Source organism: Haemaphysalis longicornis, unplaced genomic scaffold, assembly GCF_048455015.1.
Source record: "Haemaphysalis longicornis isolate Haplotype H1 unplaced genomic scaffold, Haemaphysalis longicornis Haplotype H1 scaffold_2, whole genome shotgun sequence".
NCBI classification, from domain to species: domain Eukaryota; kingdom Metazoa; phylum Arthropoda; class Arachnida; order Ixodida; family Ixodidae; genus Haemaphysalis; species Haemaphysalis longicornis.
Genome location: NW_027526295.1, coordinates 264,172,979 through 264,198,722, shown reverse-complemented (window position 1 = coordinate 264,198,722; position 25,744 = coordinate 264,172,979). Strand labels below are relative to the sequence as shown.

Sequence of the window (25,744 nt, the reverse complement as noted above, 5' to 3'; positions counted from 1 at the left end):
GAATGTAACACGTACTAACCGAATACACAGGGACACTCGTTTTACAACGCCTCGCGCTAGAATGTAACACGTACTAACCGAATACACAGGGACACTCGTTTTACGCCTCGCGCTAGAATGTAACACGTACTAACCGAATACACAGGGACACTCGTTTTACAATGCCTCGTGCTGGAATGTAACACGTACTAACCGAATACACAGGGACACTCGTTTTACAACGCCTCGCGCTAGAATGTAACACGTACTAACCGAATACACCGGGACACCTGTTTTCCAACGCCTCGCGCTAGAATGTAACACGTACTAACCGAATACACAGGGACACTCGTTTTCCAACACTTCGCGCTAGAATGTAACACGTACTAACCGAATACACAGGGACACTCGTTTTACAATGCCTCGCGCTAGAATGTAACATTTGCTAACCGAATACACAGGGACACTCGTTTTCCAACACCTCGCGCTAGAATGTAACACGTACTAACCGAATACACAGGGACACTCGTTTTCCAACACCTCGCGCTAGAATGTAACACGTATTAACCGAATACACAAGGACACTCGTTTTACAACGCCTCGCACTAGAATGTAACATTTGCTAACCGAATACACAGGGACACTCGTTTTCCAACACCTCGCGCTAGAATGTAACACGTACTAACCGAATACACAGGGACACTCGTTTTCCAACACCTCGCGCTAGAATGTAACACGTACTAACCGAATACACAGGGACATTCGTTTTCCAACACCTCGCGCTAGAATGTAACACGTACTAACCGAATACACCGGGACACCTGTTTTCCAACGCCTCGCGCTAGAATGTAACACGTACTAACTGAATACACAGGGACACTCGTTTTCCAACACTTCGCGCTAGAATGTAACACGTACTAACCGAATACAGAGGGACACTCGTTTTACAATGCCTCGCGCTAGAATGTAACACGTACTAACCGAATACACAGGGACACTCGTTTTCCAACACCTCGCGCTAGAATGTAACACGTACTAACCGAATACACAGGGACACTCGTTTTCCAACACCTCGCGCTAGAATGTAACACGTACTAACCGAATACACAGGGACACTCGTTTAACAACGCCTCGCGCTAGAATGTAACATTTGCTAACCGAATACACAGGGACACTCGTTTTCCAACACCTCACGCTAGAATGTAACACGTACTAACCGAATACACAGGGACACTCGTTTTACAACACCTCGCGCTAGAATGTAACACGTACTAACCGAATACACAGGGACATTCGTTTTCCAACGCCTCGCGCTAGAATGTAACACGTACTAACCGAATACACCGGGACACCTGTTTTCCAACGCTTCGCGCTAGAATGTAACACGTACTAACCGAATACACAGGGACACTCGTTTTCCAACACTTCGCGCTAGAATGTAACACGTACTAACCGAATACACAGGGACACTCGTTTTACAATGCCTCGCGCTAGAATGTAACACGTACTAACCGAATACACAGGGACACTCGTTTTCCAACACCTCGCGCTAGAATGTAACACGTACTAACCGAATACACAGGTACACTCGTTTTCCAACACCTCGCGCTAGAATGTAACACGTACTAACCGAATACACAGGGACACTCGTTTTACAACACCTCGCGCTAGAATGTAACACGTACTAACCGAATAGACGGTATTCGTTGAAAAGTTTAGCGGTCAATTTCTTCGCTTGGCAACCCTGGAAACGGCCACATACATGATTGATGCGCCACGGACACGGCGCAGCCTGGGCCAACGCAGCCTGGGCCTGGGCTACTGTGGCCGCACACCGAAAAAAAAGACACCGGCGTGCGCCATCTGCTCCGTTCCAATCCGATTCTAAACTGTGGCACCAACAGAGGTGTTATTAATCGCCCTCACAGTGAACTCGACGTAATACTTCGTGTTCGGCGAAGAGTTCGTAACGTGAAACACAGTCATGTGTTTCACAGTCATGCTTAGCACGGACAAGTGCCGCCATCCCGCGGAGCCCGCCGTAACGAACGAGTTACGGCGCACTCACGCAGTTGCATGGAGGAGAAGAGGGGTGCCTGATCTGCGGGCCGTGCGCACAACGTCGCCTAGCAACAGACGCTTGGCCAGATATGGCGGCGCACACTTGGTTGCCTGCATGCATTCTACGCCATTGAATCCGAGGATACACAGGGACACTCGTTTTACAACACTTCGCGCTAGAATGTAACACGTACTAACCGAATACACAGGGACACTCATTTTCCAACACCTCGCGCTAGAATGTAACACGTACTAAACGAATACACAGGGACACTCGTTTTCCAACGCCTCGCTAGAATGTAACACGTACTAACCGAATACACAGGGACACTCGTTTTCCAACACCTCGCGCTAGAATGTAACATGTACTAACCGAATACACAGGGACACTCGTTTTCCAACGCCTCGCGCTAGAATGTAACACGTATTAACCGAATACACAAGGACACTCGTTTTGCAACGCCTCGCGCTAGAATGTAACATTTGCTAACCGAATACACAGGGACACTCGTTTTCCAACACCTCGCGCTAGAATGTAACACGTACTAACCGAATACACAGGGACACTCGTTTTCCAACACCTCGCGCTAGAATGTAACACGGTGACCGAATACACAGGGACATTCGTTTTCCAACACCTCGCGCTAGAATGTAACACGTACTAACCGAATACACAGGGACACTCGTTTTACAACGCCTCGCGCTAGAATGTAACACGTACTAATCGAATAAACAGGAACACTCGTTTTACAACGCCTCGCGCTAGAATGTAACACGTACTAACCGAATACACAGGGACACTCGTTTTCCAACACCTCGCGCTAGAATGTAACACGTACTAACCGAATAAACAGGGACACACGTTTTACAACGCCTCGCGCTAGAATGTAACACGTACTAACCGAATAAACAGGGACACTCGTTTTACAACGCCTCGCGCTAGAATGTAACACGTACTAACCGAATACACAGGGACACTCGTTTTACGCCTCGCGCTAGAATGTAACACGTACTAACCGAATACACAGGGACACTCGTTTTACAACGCCTCGTGCTGGAATGTAGCACGTACTAACCGAATACACAGGGACACTCGTTTTCCAACACCTCGCGCTAGAATGTAACACGTACAAACCGAATACGCAGGGACACTCGTTTTCCAACTTCTCCCGCTAGAATGTAACAGGTACTAACCGAATACACAGGGACATTCGTTTTCCAACACCTCGCGCTAGACCACTGCGTGCTTCAAAAACACAAGGCTTACAGCTAAACTGTATATCTCTACCCCCCAACGGTTTCATCTGCGTGGGCAAAAACAATAAGGCGCCAAAAATACACTTATACATCACATGCTTTGCCCCTCCCCAGATTTCACGTTAGTGGAGATGGCCCGGGAATTTTTTCATACGAGATTGGCTGCAAGATTTATGCGGTTGATCGCACGAGCTATTGCCCCTTTTGTTGTCTGTGCATATTCAAATATGACAACAAGTCTGAGATGTCCAACACAATCGGCTGTGCAAACTGCCCGGCCCTCAGCCGCCGTGCAGGGGAATACTGTCAGCTCGCTCCGAAGATTCGCAGAAATCTCTCCGTGGAGAAGCGGGAACGGTCGGCCATGGGGCTCTTAGCCTCTCAACACCTCCGGGGCTGCCGCCCGAATACCCGCACAACGACCGCAATTTATGACCACGGCCGCGCCGCGAGGCCCCGAGCTTTTCAAGAGCACGAACGCGCCCGACTCGGGTGTGTTATGCCCGAGAACAGGGAGACGCCAGACGCAACGCGGGTGTTTATGTTCGCTCTCTCTCTCTCTTACGTGTGTGTGGTGTTCGCCCATAGAGTCACCCCACGCCCGAGCAGCACGAGGAGCACTCAAAGAAAACGTCTGACGTCAGACGTTTTCTTTGAGTGCTCCTCTGTCTACATATGTAATCCGTTTTTTTTTTCAGTTAAACTTTTTAAATTCTCAAACCCCAGCTTCCACTCAATATGAGCCTCGACCAAGCTGACAACTCTCTGCTCCTCCTCTCACACGGCAGCACTGTCCGTGGTTGGATAACACTGCAGGCAACTCCATCTCCAACAATTGTTTCGTGTACGAGGAGAAGGGGAACAATCGAGAGAAATGCCAATTTTATAATTATTTCTAAGCAACCGAACCACTACTTGCTGTCGAACATTGGTGACCTGCTTTGAAATTACCTTTGCTTTCATGAAACAGGTGGCAAGTAATGTCAACAGCCACTGCATGAAACCTCCTATATTTGGTTTGTAGGGAAACTCACTGTGAAGTGCTGCGCTACTTATGTCTAATGGCAGCAATGCCTGGTCAGCACTAGTAGATTGTGCACACACTGTTTGTGGAGTGCCTACACCTTGGAACAATAGTTTCCCAGCAGAAGACTTCATCAAGGACACCAGACAGAGTGATATATGCTTTCGTAATACGAGTTTTCTTTTTTTGTCGAGTACAGATCACAGGGATAAAAACATGGCTGATTGACACCCAACAACACACCAGCTGGCAAAAACACCAGCTTGCATCTCATTATATAAACATTGAACAAGGGCACAAACACTTGCTAAATATGACAACTCCCAGCAATGATAATGCATTAGGAAAGATGTGCTTTAAAAATTGAACAAACAAACAATTCACTTCAGCTGGCTTGGGTATGACCTGCAAAGATAAAGCCAACAACAATTGTTTCGTACCTGTAGAAATGGACCAGGCATGTTCAGCAAACTCGGCTCGTACTGGCAACATAAAAACAATGCATCAAATTTGATATCAAAGCCTTCAAGGGTTTAGAAAAACGCACAAAAGTCTTGCTTCTTGCATGGTAACCATATGCCTCTCGCAAAATACAGAGAAAAGTAACAAGACGCAAGTCAAAACGCTAAAAAGAAATGGCCTGGCAAGCGGGACATCAACGTCGAAATTTGACACTGGTATGTCACAAAGCACTACCTATGCTGGCTCAACTAAGGCACCAGAAGCCCGCTTTTCTTGTAGGTCATATTGGCTTGAAGCAATTATCAACTACACCCTGAACCCTTGAAACAGCCTTAAGGCAAGCACTTCAATATGCTGACACTCAAATCTATTTCACTGTTTCGGTGTGAGGAATGTCAGTGTCAAAAATGCATCATTGCTCCAGCACTTGGCACATTGTTGTGACTTTGCCGACAGCGGAACACGTGCGCGTACGGCGACCCCACTTTGAGAGGTGGGGAATGGAGAGTGCACTTCGACTCCGTCTTCAAAAGGTGCCGAAGCATCCGGAGAGGGCCGCGGCCGCATCTGTGTTTTGCGACGGACCCTTCTATTGAGTCGGCGTCGTCTCTTCCCGCGCGACGACACCGGGGTGGCCGTGCGTCTCTCTAAGCCACTTTGGGGAGGAGGACCTCCGCGACCGACTCGTTCGGCTTCGAGCCTGCGGCCATGTGTTTGTGTGGTCCGAGTGTGTGTTTCCCCGCGTTTTCTCCTCTCGCATGTCTATATAACCGAACCCCATTTTGTACATAGGAGCGCATTCTACCTCTGCACTGAAAATAAACGGCTGTGTCTCCCGTTCTTCGGAGTCTTCCGCTTCTTGTGGAGGCCCCGGCGCTTGGAATGCCCGGCCACCCGTCCTAGCCGAGGAGCCGCTACCACGGAGATCGCAACAACTGGCTGGCAGCTATGGGATCTTCAACCATGCATCGTCGTCCACGATCACGCCTGAGTGAGTGTCTTGCCTGATTTCTTTGGAGATTCACCAGACTCTCGAATTTTATGTCGGAGCTTGGGGATTTTGTCTATCGCTGACCGTTAGTGGATTTTGGACATCAGGATAGACAACGTCTGGAGATAAGGGCTCAGTGTCTCGCAGGAACTGATCATGGATCTTAATGCACTGGGCAAGACTGACTTGCTTTTAATGTGCCAGGAGTTAGGTGTGGAAACGGGAAGGGCCAAGCGCAAGCCCCACATTATCGACGCGATTCTCGCTATCGGAGCAGACGATAGGGAGCTTAGCGAATGTTGGGAGCTGGTAAAAGAGCGGGAAGACAGAAAAGAGAAGGAGAAGAAAGAGGAGCTTGCACTCAAGAGTCGTGAGCGGGAGCTTGAATTAAAGCTGCGCGAACAGGAACTCGACACAAAGCGTCGAGAACAAGAACTTGAGAAGAAACGTCTCGACCAGGAGATTGAGCTGAAGCGTCTCGAGGTAGAGCTGAAGAAAGCCGAGGCAAACAAAGCCAACAGCGCTAATCAGCAGCCGCTCAGCGGAGGAGACAGTGGGAATACCAAAATGAAAGATCTAATGCGACCTTTCGCACTTGGAGAGGACATTGGTTTGTTTCTCGTGAATTTCGAGCGGGCATGTGAGAAAAATGGGTTCGAACGAAATTCGTGGCCACAGCGTCTGTTGACACTGTTGCCGTGTCAGGTTGCGGATGGAATTGCACGGTTGAGTCGGGAAGACTCAGAAAACTATGATGCCGTAAAGACGAGTCTGCTTAAGCGATATAGGCTGTCCACCGAGGCGTTCCGCCAGAGGTTCAGAAAGCTCACTAGGGGAAAGGACGAGTCGTTCCTAGAGTTCGGCTACAATTTGAGGGCGAACCTAGATGAGTGGCTTAAGAGTGCAGAAGTTCACGGTAATCATGACAAGGTAGTAGAGACAATGTGTCTCGAGCAGTTCTACCGAGCAATACCGGAGCAAGTTAGGTTGTGGATTCTCGACAGGCCTAACATCACCAGTGTTCAAAAAGCCGCAGAGCTCGCAGATGAGTACGCGTCACGGCGCACTCTGCATGAGAAGCGGCGTCCAACTCAGCAGAAAGAGGGTTGGCAGAGCGCCGAAGGAACAGCTTTAAATCGCGACAAAGCTGGTGGGAAAACCTTTTTTCGCGAGAGCGGAGGGTTTGGAAAACGGGAACCTGTGAAAGGTGAACCGCAGACACTAAGAAAGACTGGCGAAGATTCGAAAGAGAAAAACGGAGAAATCTTTCGAAGCGCAAAGGCCGTTTGTGTGCTACAAATGCCAGCAGCCAGGGCATGTGGCCGCCGGTTGTCGAAACCCCAGGGTAGTGCTTTCCTACACGGACGGAAGCGACGAGAATTTGGCTCTCCTGAAACCGTTCATGCGGGAATTGAGAGTGAATGGGAAACCCTGCAGGGTTCTTCGAGATTCCGCTGCCACAATGGATGTTGTGCATCCTTCATACGTAAGCGCCGACGATTTTACAGGCGACTGTGCCTGGATCCGCCAGGTTGTACAGGTAGACAGCGTTTGCTTGCCACTTGCGCGTGTGAGCATTGAGGGCCCTTTCGGTACCTTAAGCACAGAGGCAGCCGTTTCGGCCAGCCTTCCGATGGATTACCCTTATCTGTTCTCCAATAAGTCTGAGTTGCTTTTGAGGAAAAGGGGAACTAGCTTCGAGACAGGTGATGTTTGCGCGCTCACCTGTTCTAAGGCAAGACAGTTGGCCCGCCAATTAACACCTGACGATGCCTCGGTAGCCGCGTCCAAAGAAAGCTCAGGGGAGACTGTTCCGAAAGAAGTCGCGCAAACCGGGCAGGGCGAAGAGTTGGAGGGGGAACCGGCCGATAACGAACCAGAACGGGGAGACCTCGCCTCTTTGTTGCCGCCCTCGGATGGCAGTTTTGAGCGATTGTTGTCCGTTGACAAAGCGCAGTTTGGTAGGGAGCAGGAGAACGATGAGAGTGTCCTCAAGTTGCAGGGCCTTTGCAAAGAAGGGGTCGCGAAGAAAAACGTCTCCATTCTGAAGAGGGGTGGCCTGTGGTTTCGTAGATATCGGGACAAACGAGGCGTGATATACGATCAGTTGCTAGTGCCGGCGAAATACCGACAGGACTTGCTGCGGCTGTCTCACGGGGACGGGTGGTCTGGCCACCTGGGGATGAGAAAAAGCAAAGCCCGCCTCTTGCAAGAGTTTTACTGGCCTAACTGCTTTAGGGACGTTGAGCAATTCGTTCGGTCCTGTGACAGCTGCCAACGGGTCGGAAAACCGCACGACAGGTGCAAGGTGCCAATGCAGCTCGTGCCGATCATTACTGAACCGTTTAAGCGCCTGGTGATCGACATTGTGGGACCTCTTCCTGTCACCGAGCGAGGGAACAAGAGCGAGGGAACGGCTGTGTCTCCCGTTCTATGGAGTCTTCCGCTTCTTGTGGAGGCCCCGGCGCTTGGAATGCCCGGCCACCCGTCCTAGCCGAGGAGCCGCTACCACGGAGATCGCAACAACATGTAGAACACGCCTTAAAATTGGCTAAGGCACAGTATTTTGGATGTTAAACTTTCAACGGCCAAATAAAATCCATAGTAAATGTAAAGTCAAGAGTCGTATTACACCAGTACTATAAACATTCTCTGCTGGTGACACGACATCATCGCACTTTCCTTTATGATACAACAGTGCAGAGGCATGCCGCAAATGGTGCAGTACATGAGGCCACATTACACCCGAAACGTTTAGATTGCAAACAAAAAAAGCAGATAACCGTCGTTTCATGCAAGTTGCTATGAATGGTGCCACATCCTGCCCTGTCAACACGGACACTTGTACCCAAGAAGGCACAATCAAATCAAACGAGAAACATATACTGACGCTATGTACCCTTGAAAGCACCACAATGCATACTCAAAAGGAAGGTGCACAGCACTTCTAAAATGAAGAAGAGCACGGTACCGGTCACTGGTAGTGAAAAACAGTTTAAAAGATTCCCACAATTGCTGAGCCACCTCCAAGTCTCGATGTTGCCATCACCCATCTTCACAGACACCCCGAAGAGAGGATGGCACTTGGATATATACTGCACTTGAAAAAGGTGTAGTGAAGCTTGAAGATTCAAGGTGGGCCGCTACGCTTATCATGTGCAGTGACGGGAGATGGGCAACCCTGCCTGTCCCAAAGAAATGCATCATTTTTCCGCAGAGCTGTGGTCAGGGGTGCAGCATCAGCTTGTTCTTCTTTTTTCCCCCACAACACGGTTCTCCCAGACTCAATGTGAAGAAGTTCGCTTCTGAACGCCAACATGCTGTTTATGCAAGGCCAAGCCGTCGGATTCAACGACATGTACATCTTGCCTGCTCCATATCTGTGCACAAAAAACAGGGGGGAGCAAAGATTGTCAGTCTGAACTGCTGTGAACAGAGATTCTCCTCCACAACCCGGACGAAGCCCACGTGCACAAAGGTAGCTTAGAAGGCCATGGCGGATAACAGTGCACGGGAATGAAGCAGAAGCTTTCAAGTGTTGCTGGCCGGCCGTGTCCAGTCAGACAGGGAGCTTCCCAGAAAACATCCCAGTGCAACAAGGCCTTGGCACAGTAGCGTGTTTTCTGCCCTTCTGGAGGCTGATGTCACCCTACGCCACTCTTCTGTGTTGCATACAGAAACACTTGACCCACAGCTTCTAAAGACTCAAATGCTGTGACGCAAGCTCGGACTGAGTACGGAGTAATGGCTTTTGGAGCCTGTCCAGCTGTGTCAAGTGAGTGAGTGCAGAGTCATCAGGACAGGTCGTCCTCTCCTCCGACGCCGGCCAGGCACGGGTGTGCCAGGGCCCCCTTGGCTGTGATCCGGTGGTGGGGACCGAATCGCAGCATCTCCCGCAGCAGGTCCACGACGGGGGGGTCCAGCTGCGGGACGGCCTGCTCGAGGCTCTCCGCGAAGGGGGCGAAGTTGGCGAAGGCCTGCCTGGGCACGGCGGCGTCGGCCGGCCACTCCTCCTCGGGCGGCAGCCCCATCACCTCCAGGATGCGCGCCAGCTGGTCCGTTTCGGAGCGGCCTCCGAACAGGGGCTTGCGGCGGGCCATCTCCGCCAGGATGCAGCCACAGCTCCACAGGTCCACGGGCGACCCGTAGTTGGCCTGCAGCAGCACCTGCAGGGATCGTTCCACTTGTGACACAGGCTGCTACGATATTGGTGGCTACATCTCAGAGCAGCTCAAAAATCAAAGAGAAATAATGCACATAAGAAAGGGAATAACAAAAAAAAAAAAAAAAAAAAGCACGCCCCACAGACTGCGGTGGCAATGAGCAGCACTACCGCAATACAAGACAGCATGCTCAGCGCGACAAGCACCCTGTTAATTGAAACCCTCAACGGCTATGCATACACAAGTGACATGTCACTAGCAAAGAGAAGAATACAAATTTACTGAATTAGTTCTGGTAAAAATTGCATACATGGAAAGGAAAACAAACAAAAAAAGCGGCGGCCAGGGAAAGGACTGTACCAAGACAGCGATGATAAAAGGAACTCGCAAAATAAAGAATTTTTTCATAGAGCTGCGGGCAATAGGAATACAAGTAAAAGGTACCTCGGGCGGCCGGTACCAGAGGGTGACCACGACGGGCGTGAGCGACATTTCCTGCTCATAGAGGCGGGCCAGGCCAAAGTCGGCCAGCTTGAGCTGCCGCTGGGCAGTGACCAGCACGTTCTGGGGCTTGAGGTCGCGGTGCACAATGCGGTGCGAGTGCAGGAACTCTACGCCCGTGAGCAGCTGCTTGAGCAGCGAGGCAATGAGTGCGGGCTCGAGGCCTGGGTCGGGGCAGCGTTCCAGGAAGCCCGCCAGGTCCTGGTCGATGTGCTCAAACACCAGGAACAGCACCAGCTCGCGCTCCAGCCGGCAGCCGTGGCAGATGTCCAGCAGCCGCACCACATTGGGGTGCTGCAACGCGTCCAGCTGCCGCAGGAGCCCAATCTCCCGCAGGGTGCCCGAGGGGATGCCCTCCTCGTTGAGCGACACCCGCACCTTCTTCAGGGCCACAAAGCGGCCCTCGTTCTGCCGGTCGCGGGCTTTGTACACAGTGCCAAAGGCGCCCGTGCCGATCTGGGCAATCTCCTCGTAGGCGCTGCCGCCGTTGGTGAGGTCCTCCGCAGCCATGTCCGTCAGAAAGGCATCCGCAGCGGGTATCGCCATCAGTGCAGGGCAGGCAGGCCAAGCGTGCGGCGCTGGCTACGCAAACCTGCAAATACACCAGTCTCTTCGAGTGCTAATCCACTTACTTAGCTTCGGTGTAGGCATGTTTGTGACAGCATTCCATTCTATGATGCGGCAAGCATCAATAGGGGATGTGACCCAATAGTCAATTCTGCGCAAGGGACACGTGCTATAGACCATTTCTCATTTAGCCTCGACCTCAGCCAATTTTCTTTTGTACAGCCCGTTGCACACACAAGAAAGGAGGAACACTTTCCTTTCCGTCAGCTTGCAGCAATCGCAAATAACGGGCGTGCATGCACAGCATACATATCTGGAGCTCGATAGAGAAGTACGCATGCTCGGCTAAATGTTTTGGAGTCAGCCGCATCAGGTAAGGCTGTCAGAATATAGCACAAGGGCTAGATAGCGCCACTGCTTGAAGATGGCAGCGATCTGGAGAAAATGTATTGGCCTCAACCTCTTATTATGGTTCCACCTGTGTGTGATGTTGCAAGCAAAGTACCTGGTGATGTATGCCTGTCCTTCTGTATATAAGTCAATGCAGGCCAGCACTATTAGTGCAATACAGAACTTTAATGAAACGTGGTGATAGGCTCCTCCCCACACCTAAACAGACCTAGAAGGTATGGCCTTAATTATTCCACAATGTAATCAATGAGATAAAAAAAAAAAGGCTTTAGAAGCTACAACGCCCCCTGCCGTGCCACAGAGGCCTAACAGCTAACTCGTTTTAGCAGTTGATCAAGAAGATTGTGGCAGGATTTAACGCCAACCACTAGATAACACTAGATATAACAGGAAGTGCCCAGCCTGCACTGACCTGGAAAAGGAATGACGCAACATATGCTAGCAATACCGCATTTCTATGCACATGCGACCACTTGCTTAGGCTTCTGGCATCTGTGTGTGTTGCCCAAGTGATTTTTAACGCCCATGACGCATGCCTGCATGCTGACCATGTAATGCTCACACAAGAAAACAATGGCTCTGTTTTGCCAAACGACAAGTAAAAAGTCACCAAAAGTAGCCATTTTTTAATTTCGCCAAAAAATCGGCACACCAGATATGTATTGCAATAAATAAGCTTCCATTCCAATTTTGTATAATACTACCACCTAAAACAAAATGCATTGTGTCCAGTTTTATGGATCATGTGCCCAAAGCACTGTGGCACTGCTCTAGTTTCGCAGAGCCACAGTGAGCTGTCCCAGTATTGCACTGAGAAGGACTGTAGGGAGGGGGAGGGGGCACCGCGAGTGACCAAGACAGTTGTGCCGTCGCGGTTCCTTGGTTGGACTAACCAACCAACTAAAAAATCCTGAAATATCTAAAATTGGGTGTTGATGGCTCACATTTTTTAGGCTGTTCGCTTTCGTTCTCGTGCATAGTACCGATAATATGGAGATGGCCCAAAGATGGAGGTGTATGGCAGAGGCGTATCCTATGCCGTCCGGTGTCATAAAACTAGAAAAACAAGGGACGAGGAGCTTGGCGAACAAATTATGCAAGAAAGCAAACAGTTATGTAGGCATTTGGTTTATTTATCTGGCTATTTTTCACATAAATCTACGTGTTTCTACTTCATGCTCGTGCAAGTTCAAAGCAAAATAAATGAGCTTCACATGTTTTCTGTGTTGCCCACAAAAATAAAGCGAATAGCCTCGTCCTCCTTTTTCTGTTTCATTTTCTTCATATGGGGCTTCCACAGAGTTCTGAAGTAAAGAAGTATTAGAAGCTGATGACCGACATATTTTAAGTGCTTTGGTAGGGGTATCCTTAAAGGTAGGGGATGAGAAAAAAAAAGGACAGAGAAACATAAACTCCTGATACCTCACACCTTTCCCATTAACCGCACGATCTGCTGAGTGCTGCTCATTCCCGAAGATGGTCTGGGGACCACGCGAGAATTGAGGTGGGCGAGAGGGGCAGTTTCTGCGCCTGGCGAAGCGTTCTGCCGAGCGCTTTTTGAAGGTCAAACACTGTGCAACCAAGGACAGGTTGCCCGGTGTCGTACACAAGATTTTTGCACCGAGTGTCCCTCCTCACGCATTGGGGAGATGAAAAATCTACCGGAACGAATCACGCAGCACAAGAATGACAGCCCGATGCAAAACCGTCGCCCAGTACTGCGAAACATCAGACCGCAGACACGACTTCAGTGAAACATCCGCCTCCGAAAGCGTGACCAACTGGAGAAAAAGACTGCTACTCAAGTCGTACCAGTCCTTTAATGTTATTTCAGAGAGCGGCAAAAAACGTAAATTGTTCTCTCCGAACCCCAACGCTTGTGTACAGGCACGGTCTGCGCTCCACCGCCAGGCGCTCTGTGAGTGACCACCACGACAATGCGATTCGTCACCTTTGAGGAGGGAACCAGGATGGTCCCCGCAACGTTGGGTTCTTCGCTAGTGCTTTTGACCGGAGGTTGTGATTTTATTTCCTCAGCTACTTGGCAATGGTAGATTCATCTAGCAGATGTCTTTAGCTCGTTTGAATGCACAATGGTGTGAATGGAATCGTTGTCAACAATATTTCGAGATGTTTGCGAGCGAGTGCCTGCTGTGTGAAAAGCCTATACACTTGGCCCCGTACGAATCTGATGTTTTACTCAAGCGTTTCCTTATTTATCGCTTTGAAACCTTCTTCTATTCTAATGCTTTTCTGAATTGGCCGGCGGCTGACTGTATCGGCGCCCCCGACTTCGACAACCCAAACCCAGCTTCTTCACTGGTACGGCCGAACCTCACATTTACACTGTGTTCATTTTCCCAAGACCCCAATGCCAACTTAATTGCAAATGTGTAATAGAATACTTCGTAAGTGTATGAAAAGAAAAGAAGAAAAAAAAAAAAAAGCAACAACATGGTTGTAGACGAACATCCACACGACAAGCCATGCATGGGCCGAAGACTACTTGTGTGCGACCAGTCGTCTCTTCCACGTTAATTTTTTTCTTTACTGCATGGAAAACTGCCCTTAATACAGCCTACAAAAGTTATGAGTCATCCAAGAAGATGCACATCACTGCAGCTAGCTAAACTAAGCCGTCCGTTAAAACTCTGGCAAGCAGACGCACGCGTCCAACAGATGCAGCCATTCTGGTGGGTCACTTCGCGCCGCATAAATGCTCCGCACCAACGCAGCTTGCTCCCGAAAAATGGACTTCGTTGGGCGAGAGGGTTCCGCGTGCCTGTCCGTCATGCGGCACTTCCACAAGCTATACAATCCGATCACAACAAATATATCACAGGGCACTCCAGTAACATCTCTAAAAGGCAAGAACCGAATTGTATAAGGGGTAATGTCCATGTCCTTTTTAAGAGTTCGTTGCAACACATCCCAGAAAAACACCGCATCCCGGCACAAAACAAAACAATGATCAATGGTTTCAGGTTGATTGCATAAACGGCAATTGTCAGACCAAGAAAATTTAACGTGGAAAAGACCAAGGAAGAGACCATGTCTATTCCTTGGTCTCTTCCACGTTAAATGTTCTCTCTCTCTCTATCTGCTTCTTTTCTCGGTAACCAGATAACGACAAGAAGTAGAGAGATAAAGATAAAGAAATAGAGTTGATAATGAATCCATTTCAAACGTAAAGCTCGTAGTAAAGTGGATGCTTTTGGCTTCTGAAATGCTCATCTGGAGAAATTCCAGCATGCTGTTGCGGCCGGCCACAGAGGCTGCCTTTGGGAACAAGCAGGCTTGCTTCACCATCTTTTCTAAACCTCTGTGGCACTCATTTTTTATAACATTTTAAACAGCTTTTCCTGCACAATATTTGTAAATAGCTTTTTTCAAGCCATTCAAACTTTTATTTAGTTGCTGGAACTTCTATTTCACCCCCGGGCTTCCTGGACCAGGCTCCGTCTGTGGTCCTTCAAGCTTAATTGGATTAAGGTGTTACACGAAAATTTACCAGAATGAAGTGACTAGTTGAATTGGGCGTGTTGCACTTAAACAGCCCTGTCGTTGCTGGCCACCCCCCGACAAGCCTGCATAACAACGTCTGTACAATTTAGCGGGCAGAGAGGCTGCGAAGCTTCCCAAGTGCCTTTGACGACCAACTTCATGCCATCGCGTCGTTACCTGACGACGCCAGAGACTCTCTCTCTCTCTCCTCCAGTGCTCTTGCAAGCACGCATTCTCTAGGTAATCAGCCTTCAGTTGCCCCTTTCCAGCTCTAATTCGTCACATTACAGCCTGGGCAGGCACAAGTAGCTCTTGGCCACTTCTTGCTCGGCTGCTAACGGGTTTTTCGTGCTCACTAGCATTACAACAACGTTGCTCTTTACTGCTCAGATTTTTGTCTATACGTAATTCCCTTAAAATGCCGGTGTTCGTGATTTGCACCACAGCGGGCAACTGGGGCGCTCTAAACCGACCTCGTGTATCTAGCGTGGTTTTGTTTGCATAAATGACACACGGCTTCTTCTTTTGCTCCTTACTTTCCTGATATTTTACCCATTGTTGTGAAGTAGCCTACACATCGTTTATTTTCTGGGCATCATTTCACGTCGCATGTTGTAGTATATTATGCATGCCTGTATTGACATTTCGAAGCCCAGGCATTCAGCTCCTGTGAACAGTTTTTCATACATTTGTAACTACATGAAAGATACTTAATCCTCATCATAAAGTAATAATATAGTAATAGTGATATTATTGTTATATTACCAAAAACAATTACAATAATAAAAAACTTATTACGATGTGTTGTTGTTATTCTTACTAATAATAATTGCATTGTATATGTGCGGGGGGTGACATTTTCTGGGCCCCCGGTGCAGCTTTAGCCAGCAACGCCCCTGCATGAATGGGTTTCTTGCCACAATGATAAAATTCTAACTTCTGTCAAATTCACAAATAAGTATTTCGAAAAATGACAGGGGACCTTGTACATAGAATGTGAGAATCAACCATCCAACTAAGCGAGCCAACAAGCAAGCAGCCCTGGTATGGTGCGAGAAGTCTTTATTCCTTTTTGGCCACTTATCCTACACACGGTGTGTGCCACGGACTGGTGTAGTGATGGTGGTGGTTAAACACACACTTTATTAGAGCTTGGGGTGAAGGGAAAGTCTTCGTATGTCTGGGAAGCCACGGGACTGCTTATTCCAGTGCTCGCTGCACCAGGGCAAGTTCTCGCTCCAGTGCAGAACTAGTCAGAGCTGCCTCCCACTGCTCAGGGGTGGGGGAGTGGACGGTGGTTGGGTGACGCAGGCAGAGAGAGGAATGAGCAAACAAACGAAGAAAATTTATCGGGAAGGATGCTCAAGGCCACATGGGGTAAAAGTGGGTGGGAAGGAAGAAAGCATCAGTAATGTCCTAACATGGAGCAGTCACAAACGAACCACCATAATGCAGATAAAGTCTCTGATGCTGCCCTGTGGACGGATCCAGTCCTCGTAAGCAAGAACTCCATGTCGTTCCATAGAAGGTGGAGTGTGGTGGGCTTCAGCGCATACCTACATACATAGTACACGTAGGAAGACTCGGAGGGGAGAGAGAGAGAGAGACTTTATTGTGAGAAAGTGTCTTGAGGAGTATCGAAGTCCGAATGGTGGTGGCAGGTAACATGCTGAAGGCCAGCCCCCTCCTGGACGTTTTATCCTTGAATTAGGTTGGTGGCCCTGTGGTGGCCGTAGGCCAGTGCCTTTTGGTTACCTCTTCCGCCCGCTTGATCAGGCGGACCTGTACATCCGGGTCGAGGCCGCGAAGCGAGGCCTTTCCTCAGAGGGGATTTCAGGGAAGGGGTCCTGGGGGCACGCCCACATGATGTGGGCCAGGCTGGCATGGGCGTCACATAAGGGCATGCCGAGGTTGAGTAAAGGCTGGGGTGGATATGGGTCATGGTGGCCGGATTGGGGAAGACTCCCGTTTGGAGTTGGTGCCAGACAGGGCTTTGCTCTAATGTGAGGGATTTATCCGCCTGAGGATAGATCCGGCGGGAGAGAAGGTAATGTCATGAAAACCAATCAGACGGTCCCACACGGACAGGGCTCTATGGTGAGGATACGGGCTCGGTCGAGCCCGGACAGTAAATCCTCGGGCTAGGTCATGGGCCGCCTCGTTTCCCTTGAGCCCATGGTGATGCCCCCGCAGCTGACATATTGTTGAAGACTGCTGTAGTGGAATTGCCGCCCCGTCGTGCTCTGTTCGAAGTGTGCCTCCACCTGGCCACGACGTGATCAGCAGAGAGGGGGAAACAAGCTTTAATGAAAAGAAAGACCGAAAGGTCGGCCTGAGGAAGTGCTCTGGCCAGCTACTCTGCGTTGGGAGGGGGAGAGGGTAAACCCACGTGGAGAGATGTCAGGTGACTATGGCGGACAATGGTATAAATGTCGGGTTCCCACAGTTCCATTCCACTGCCCAGCAGGGACATCTGACGAACGTTAGATGATTTACATAATGCAAAGCGCACAGCACAACTCAGGCTGTAAGAGTACATCGTGCATTGCACTGCAACATTACAAATTGGTGCTCATGACCTGCTACGGAATTTTACGTAATTTCAAACGTCACAGAATTACTGCAAGAAAGGGTTCTGCAACGCCCAATACCTGCAAAATAACCTTCATGGCCCGTGTTTGCACAGCAGAAACCAGAGAGCACATTGTATTAATTAAATGCTTTAGCATTTTTGGAACCCTCTCAGTTTCAAGCTTTTTTTGGTCGACAGGTTGTGGATTCGTGCCCACAGACTCCCCTTCAGGAGCCACCCTTGAGGGCCACTGAACATTACGAGCAGTGTCTGATGAAGCACAGGGTGGCCCAGGAAAAGGAGGGTCAGCCTCTTTGCTCACTTGCCTAAATGATGCCAGCAACGTCAGTGGAAGCTGCACTGGTTGCAACTCACCTTGAGTACATTCAGCCCTTTGACCACTCTGATCTGAGGGCCCCCATCTTCCGGAAGCCTCGCAGAAATGGCAGCCGCTTTATGGGAGGAGCTGTTCTTCACCATTGTTTTGAGTACATGCTTTAGCCCTAGGACACTCTGGTGATGTGGCTTCATGCAGACCAGAAGCGTTCACACATTTGACATCTGCTTTGCAACCAGACGACTCGTGAATTGCGCCAGAATGCCAGCAGGACACCCGGTTCTTGTATACGGCACTAACATAGCCCATCTTGAAACACCTGTGGCTGTGCAAAGTACTCAGAATATACGGCCGCACGCTGTGTCGCACATATCCTGCTTTCATTGGCACTGGCAGTGACTCACATCCATACACGAGTTTGATGCATCCCAACCGCCCAATCTAATATCCACAATCCTGGCTGTGGATGTTCTGAGGCTGCGTAGGTCAGCATCATTTATATCAATGTCACCATAGGAGATAACTCCAGTAACTGTTTCTTTCCTGTGAGCCACGAAGGACCGAGCCGAAATATCTCCCAAGGCCAGCAATGTGGTAAAGGTCATTCGAGTACTCATGTCGATGGTCACGACGTTCCTTTTGGAGTTAATGCGGATTTCTTTTAGCTGTTTAGGTGCCAGCCGATGTGGTAAAGGTCATTCGAGTACTCATGTCGATGGTCATGACGTTCCTTTTGGAGTTAATGCGAATTTCTTTTAGCTGTTTAGGCACCAGCCGTTCAAATAACTCATATATAGTTTTCCTGTTGAGACCAGTGAGGTTGTCTGTCTTGCTAATGGGTAAGTAAGCATTCATAAACACTCCCTGGGTATTGTCTTCTCAAGGCAGGGGATCATATGGTGAGGGTGACTAGCAAAGTTTCCATTTGAGGTGGCGCCCAACGAAAACTGTAAAATCGCCGCCAGAGCCCAAATTTTCAGCAGATGACTCCCCGGAGTAGTTGGGCAAGGCACTGCTTGCCATTGCCGGCTCTGGACCATCCAGTAGTTGCTGTGAAGCACTTGATGTGGGAGCCTGGTCAAGGTCCGGTGGACTTGGAGGGGCCCAAGCCTTCATCCCGGTAGATGACGACTATGCAGGCGTACTCACATTCATGAAATATCCCAAAAAAGTGACAGCCCAAGAACACAGGAATTCCTTCATTTTACTTCATTGTCTGAAAAGACTAGGTGGTAAGGGGAAGGTCGCAGGCTTGGCAGTTGTGGGAGAAAATAGATGGAGAGGTGTGTGCGAGATGGTGTGATTTAGAAAGTCTCTGTGTGAAGGCGGCGATCGACGCAGGTTTTGTGTGGTAAGGGATGGGTGGGGAGGAGCGTATCTTCTATTGTTTGTGCAGTGGGAAAAGATGGAGGAGCTGTAGGTAGAGTCGAGCAGTGTTGATGAGGTGCTAGCCGAGTCCAGTGGTGTATAGCCTTGCAGAGGAGAGTGCCTAGTTGTACAGAGTGCGAACTGCTTCATTCCCAGTAAGGCCAGAGCGGCCAGGGGTACAGAGGTTGTCACTTGATGGTGATGAGTTTGAGGGGGTGCCAGGCCAACTTGATACCATCGGCACGCTTGTTGGGAATCGGTGGGGATGGTCAAATAAGGCTTTTTTTGGTGGGTGGTGGTGGCGTGAGTGATGGCGAGGGCCTCTGCCACAGGAACTGGTAGATGCATGTTGGTGGCTGCACTGATGAGATGGCCAGTAATCAAGGTAGACGAGGGTAGTGTGTGGGTGATTGAGAGTATGGGCTATATCCAAGTGGTGCACTTGGGCATCGTTTTTGTATCACTTTGTCAGCATTTTGCGGTGGTTTTATACTCTCACACCAACCGACCTGAAGCAGTTTGCCTTGATACCAGAAGACCCTCCTAGCCTATATGTTGGCCAACCTCATGCATATTAGAACCATATGCAGATATCTTCCCTCCAGTTCGGTCCAGCAATTCCTTGTAGTTCAGCATTTTAGTTCTAGCTGAGGAAAATATTTGCTTCCAACCTCTCCAATCAATAAGCCAGTTAAACAGAACAAACTATGATGTATTATTCTTACACGTCCCGATGATGGCCCACATAAAACTGCACTTCCTGGACTTTATATGTAATGACATAAAACTCGTGTATTAAACCCAAAAACGTCTTTTATCACTTTGCGCTGTGCTCATAGTAGTTTACATGCACAGAAGCTGGGTTGGATAAATGTTTTGCTCAAAACGCCTTAGTAATGGTTCACAGAGGCGTTTGCAACTGTAGACACACTTCTCATATTGTTACTACAAGTACCACAATACCCACGACATCGATTAAAGCATTATAAATACTCCCTTCAGAAAAAAGTTGCAGCAGGGCCGTTGGGCACCATAGGCGACAGTCAAATGTTCAAACGTTCAGGCGAAAAAATGCTCCCTCGTTGCATATCTGGAGCTACCGTATGACCAGGGTTAGAAAGCCGAGGACGGTGGTGCCACATGTTGCAACGATAAGGATCGTAGAAGCATCACGCTAAAACCGACTGAGCAGTTTAACTTCACAATGTAAAGAAAATGCCAAGAAAGCAAGGTTCCCCCGCCAGTGTAAACTCCGGGACCTGCTTTCTGTGATATTAATTGCCTTTGGTCTTTCTTGTGTGCAAATATTTTTCAATAAACCCTGACACCTGAAACTCATGCACCCGGTTCAAATTCGTCAGGGGACGTGGTGTGCTTTACCTGCCTTTCTTTGTGCCCGACAATATTATTTATTTTACCAAAAACAATAAAAAAAACCCGCCCGAACAACTTCGTCTCAAAACCGGGCGGGTCAACATCCCTGTCGGGTAGATGCCATCGCAAGAAAAAGAAGCAAGCATGTCGGTCGGCGCGCGTTCTTGCAGTGAAGCTGGTGCCACGACCAGTGGCACCATGCAAGCTGCTCGCTGCTGCTTGGTCTGTTCTACACCGTTTCTACCCACGCGATACACCTAAAATGCGGGCATGTGAAAGGTAAGTGTTACCGCAAATTCGCAAGATTAGCTGGGAAGCAGGTGATTACTTACCGCAGATTGGGCGCCGGACGTTCATTTTACAGCGGCAACCTTTTCTACTATCGCCTAAATAGCTGTGCTCAGCTACTGCACGCTTTCCAAACTACCTGCAGCATGATTTATGATATATAAGTGACCATTTATCGTCAGTGTTCACAGTAAGTTCATATGTCCGAAATTCCATTGTTTAGAGCCATCGGACAAGAGCGATCGGCCGGCACAAACCGCGTCAGCATGCGTAACGAGTCGTGGCGATAGCGATGCGTATGGCGAGGTCGTGTGAGCTATGTAGCAGATACCGGAGTCGGAGTCGTCAGAATCGAATTTGTTAGCTTGCTACGGACAACGAAAGATGGGTCGGGGGCTTTCGCGGGAAATAAGCAGGAAAGAGACGCAATTCGGGTCCCCCTCGCGCACTAGTTACAAACACCATAACAGGAGCTTTTAGAGGCTTGACGACAAAAAAGCATTGACTGCAAACTACATTTTAAGACATTACTTAGCTTGGAACGATGTTAAATCTTGCGCCTCTACACTTTAACCACATTTCTATGGTTGAAACAGGTTTTAAATACATTATCCGACACTATGAGTACTGCACCCCCTTCACCCTTTCCTGAAGGACGAATGAGGAGGCCACATTTAAGTTTGAACCCTGGCTTATGGTGTGCTCAATTTCGCTGTAGGAAAGAGCCACTGCCAACATGACACACTGCAGTGTATGCTGGTTACTTTATTGTTGCCCATTGTGTTGTGGGCCATGAGCAGTAATGGACCTTTTTCCAGTTCCGGTCCTCCTAGCAGCCGCCGCGAACCTAAACTGGCAGTAACGCACGCCCCAAAAATATTTGGCTTTCGGGAAACTCATGCACGAAACGTTCTCGTCCTGCAGTCTCTCCCGCACCCACCCGTCCCCGTGCCTTTCAGATGAATGTCGCGGTAACAGGCACACGCTCGCGCGACTGATCTGCAGTGGCCGAAGCACCCCTTTTTCTTTTTTCTTTCATTTTGTTGCTCTGGTAGCCAAGTGCTCGCAGCGTGGTCAGCCTCAAAGATTTCCTTTCCTTTACATTGAAAGCCCTTTTTGCGAGCACGCACGAACTCACTGCGAATGGTCCGAAAAAAGGAAATAAAAACAAGCAGCCCCATGAAGCACAGCCACTCCCAAGCAGCAAGTTGAGGGGGAGCCCTGTTGTCTATTTCGCCCGCGGCTACTGCCAAGAATGGCGGACCGGCAGCCGCCGCATGCGCAGATCGCTACTGGAAAAAGGCCCATTTGAAAGTCTGCCACGGGATCAGCTGGGAGCATGGCAGTAATGCTCCTCTTGCCTTGCCGTTTCAGGGGTGCACTGCTTCATGTTGGTAGACAACGACACAGCCTTTGTGATCGCCTACATACTGGCGACCGCATTACTCGTCGTGAGAAATTCTCTCCGCAAGATGGTGATCCTCTGCCTCATCTTCCCAATGATGCCCATGCTCACTCTGGTTGCCATCAACAGCCTCCATCCCGGAGTTGAACTGCTGGCCACACTGACAGTGATTGCAGTCATCAGCTTCTTCAGACGCAAGCTGTTCTACAGCTAGAAAAAGGTCGCGTAAAAATGTTGACGTTTATTTACTATTTACATGATGACATGCAGTGGGGGCAAAAATCTACAGAAACAATGCAGATTGTCAAAATGACAGAAATGAACACGCACATGCCACTTAAAGGATCTTAACGTTCATTGTCTTTTTGTACAGCTTACACAAACAAAACAACAATTTGAACATGAACTTTTGTACAATGGCGCCATTGGAACACACCTGCTGTAAGAGGCGTTAAACGCCCAGCAGAACTCCAGCAATGAAGACCGGGGGGAAATTGAAGAGTGACCATGAGACAACACCAGACAGCAACTTAATGGGAAACACAGAGGAGGACTGGTGTTGACAAATGGCACGTGGTACAAGTCGTGCCGGGGTCTACTTCAAAGCTAGCTTCAGTGGCTGTAAAGTTCCTGCTCACCCGGGCCATGCCATAAGTTAATAGGAGCAAAACTCTTACATCACAAATAATATACAAATATACAAGACACAGACAAGTCATTAAAAAGAAAAGTAGCCTTTCCTTGGGAAAGCTTGCCCTCTGCAGAGCAGGCCGAGATATTGGGCAGATTTTGCTCATTTAGTTTGCCAATTTGTTTGCTAAGTGTCCGTGAAACACAAATATGTGAAATGCAGAGGCCCCTGTACTAAACACAATAGCAAGCAAGAGGCAAAGAGCTTGCCAACCTACGCAGCTGTGAGGAGGGCCAAGAGCTCTGCAGTACTGTCTTCCTTTTATCCCTCACCGAGAGAGAGGGGGAGAGGGGAGGGATGATGAGGAGGCCAGTAAAAGACATGTAAAACTTCCCCCACCAAGGGCCGATTGGAAATGCGAGACCTCCCAAGACAGGAGGAGGCCGTGCCAGCAATCTCTTGGACAGGGATGAGGTAAAAAACAATAATAAAATTATCTTCTCAATGACTTTCCCTGCAGTTCAACTCGGCCCAACAACCGGCAGAGAACAAGTGTGGAGGGACGCTGCTCCCTGCGGCGCCGCGAGAATGTCTCCTGTACAGTGCGCCACCCGCCGGGCTTCTAGCTGTTGCTCGGCTGGCGAGAGGAGGGTCCCGTGGGGAGTGTCGAGCCCCGGTGCAACGAGCCCTCGGGTGCGCCTCCCCCACCTTCGGGGTGCCCCATCGCTGGCCGGCCCGGGAAGCCGTGGGTCGCCGGCTCAGCCACCTGCACAGCAGCAGCAGCCACTCGTCAGCCAGCCCAGCGCCGCTGCTGGCCCCTTCCACAATGCGCCCGTGATGGCAGCGCTCTGAGACCTAAGCACCACCCTTGCACAGCTCGCAAAATTGCTACGGTAATAAAGCAAAATTCCAAAGTCTGCACAACATTTGGGCTCCACTGACCAAGGAATCGCATGCTAGCCCACTTACGTGCTTCCGCCAGAGTTGAAAGAGATACAGTAAAACCCGTTTATAGCGAATCGCAATATGCACCCCGATTAGTTCGATATATCCAATAGTTCGATATAGCCGAACCCGCCTATAACAAACTTATCGTTACAAGTTCACAATCCGCGGGAGCCCCCCTCCCCCTCCTCAACTCCACCATCCCCGCATGCAAAAACGAACACAGTAAAGTGGCCGTTACCATACCCAAAATAATCCTTTTTTTGCAAGTATTAAAGCTACTTTCCGCCTGAACTACCTACTTTGCAAAGAAAAAAGCGGTGATTTTTGTTTTCACTTTCGTTTTGGCGACTAGCATAGCATTCTCTACACGAAACATTATTTGCACCAGTTCGTGTCCGCGTTCTCCAAAATCTAAGCAGCATTGGCGGAGCACATTGACTGCCGAAAGCACTTCATTATAAGCGTCAGACGGCTTTCACTGGCGACATCATCGGGAATGTGGGGGTGCTCTTTCCACAGTTCACCAATGCTGCTGTCTTGGTCCGGACTCGCTGACTGCGCGGGTTCCGTCATGAGTCCCGCGCGTCGGAAACAGTTACGGAAAGTGTTGAGCGTCATGTCGCTCCGTGCGAGGCGCAATGTCTAAGTCGCAACTCTTGCTCCGTGGTCGCGGCCAATCCACATCTCAATCGCCGCTCCGAGACCATGCATTTCGGCGGCCATTTTAGGTGCGCAGAGTTCGATATATCAGATGTGAACTTCGTTATAAGGAATAAGTTTCCTGTGTATTTCCGTAGCTGAATTATTTTTGTTCGATATATAGCATAATCCGCTCTATCCGGGTTCGTTATAGCCGGGTTTGACTGTACAGCATCTGTCTACTCTGCTCCTTCTGTTTTATTAACCCACATTTCCTCAACGCTTTTAATTAAGACCTACCTCAGTACAGGCTCCTTTGTTTTTCGCCTCAATCACTTTTATGCACAAGTGGAAATCGCTTGAGCAATACCTGAGACGTCAGTGTCCTCACCCCTTTCTTCACCACCATATCTGCAAGCCCAGGTATGTTCTCAGCTCGTTCACAGTCGAGAACCGCAGTCCTACACACCTCCTAATAGGATGCACACTGTCAAAAGCTGATATGTTGGCTATGGCCACACATACGAGGCTGCTAATACTAAGGCTGGCTTGCTTTTGCAAATGTCACCACTCTCTAACAGAATTTTGAGAACCCATGAATTTGAAACATGACACGGCGTAAGAGAGCTCACAAAATCTGAAAGAAGCCGCACTATCGATGTGGGTCTCCCGTTACAATGAGGTTTTGTTAAACGCGAAGCATTTCAGTGGCCTCTCGCTGTATTTCTACTACTACTATGTATATTTTATTGGCGCAAGGGCGTCTGAGGCCAAAGAGCGCCAAGACAATGTTTGTTTTGTCACATTTGTTAAAATGCCATGGCGATGATTATGATGTACTTGATAAAAATAGTGTATATATGGGTGTAAAGGGCCCTTATTCTAAGAAGCGAAGATGAATAAGATGAGAGGTAACAGTGACGATGTTTATGTGTGTGCTGGGAGCGCCATAACATAACAGGGATGGCGGTGACGTCCCTGGCACGTTATGAAAACGCTCAGAACCACCCTCACTATTTGCATTGGGTGGCCCTGATGTCACACATGGTATGAGATGAGTGCTAAAAATCCTATGTCAGCGAGATAGGCTAAAAGGCGTTCACTTCTAAGTGGGGGTTGATCAGATAAAAACAAGGCTGGGTGTAAGGGTATCGTGTAGGTGTATAGTTCTGGGAAGTGTCGTTTCCTTGCGTCATGGTATGCCAAGCATTCAATCAATACATGGAGGACTGCAAGTCTTCGTCTGCATTTCTCACAAGATG

The 25,744-nt window shown here is 49.2% G+C and overlaps 1 protein-coding gene, 1 long non-coding RNA gene and 1 pseudogene across 4 annotated transcripts in view; 1 reads left to right on the top strand and 2 right to left on the bottom strand.

The window, feature by feature from the left end:
* Window positions 1-4,478: 4,478 nt before the first annotated feature.
* LOC144170610 (cyclin-dependent kinase 6-like) lies at window positions 4,479-21,125 on the bottom strand. Its single transcript, XM_077700512.1, has 3 exons — window positions 20,904-21,125; window positions 10,382-11,030; window positions 4,479-9,940 (listed from the first exon to the last, which is right to left on the bottom strand). Exons 2-3 carry the CDS (start codon window positions 10,982-10,984, stop codon window positions 9,569-9,571), a joined length of 975 nt encoding a protein of 324 aa, XP_077556638.1. The 5' UTR covers window positions 10,985-11,030; window positions 20,904-21,125; the 3' UTR covers window positions 4,479-9,568.
* LOC144170611 (uncharacterized) lies at window positions 20,444-23,812 on the top strand. Of its 2 annotated transcripts, none has more exons than XR_013322644.1 (3): window positions 20,444-20,850; window positions 22,234-22,484; window positions 23,416-23,812. It is a non-coding gene; the product is annotated as an uncharacterized LOC144170611 (long non-coding RNA). The 2 variants fall into 2 exon arrangements; XR_013322645.1 differs by lacking the exon at window positions 20,444-20,850 and adding an exon at window positions 21,406-21,610.
* The window catches only part of LOC144170609 (uncharacterized), a 40,613-nt pseudogene continuing 37,466 nt past the window's right edge, over window positions 22,598-25,744 (bottom strand). Inside the window, exon 18 of the transcript XR_013322643.1 lies at window positions 22,598-23,661. The product of XR_013322643.1 is annotated as an uncharacterized LOC144170609 (transcript). The remainder of the gene's footprint in view (window positions 23,662-25,744) is intronic.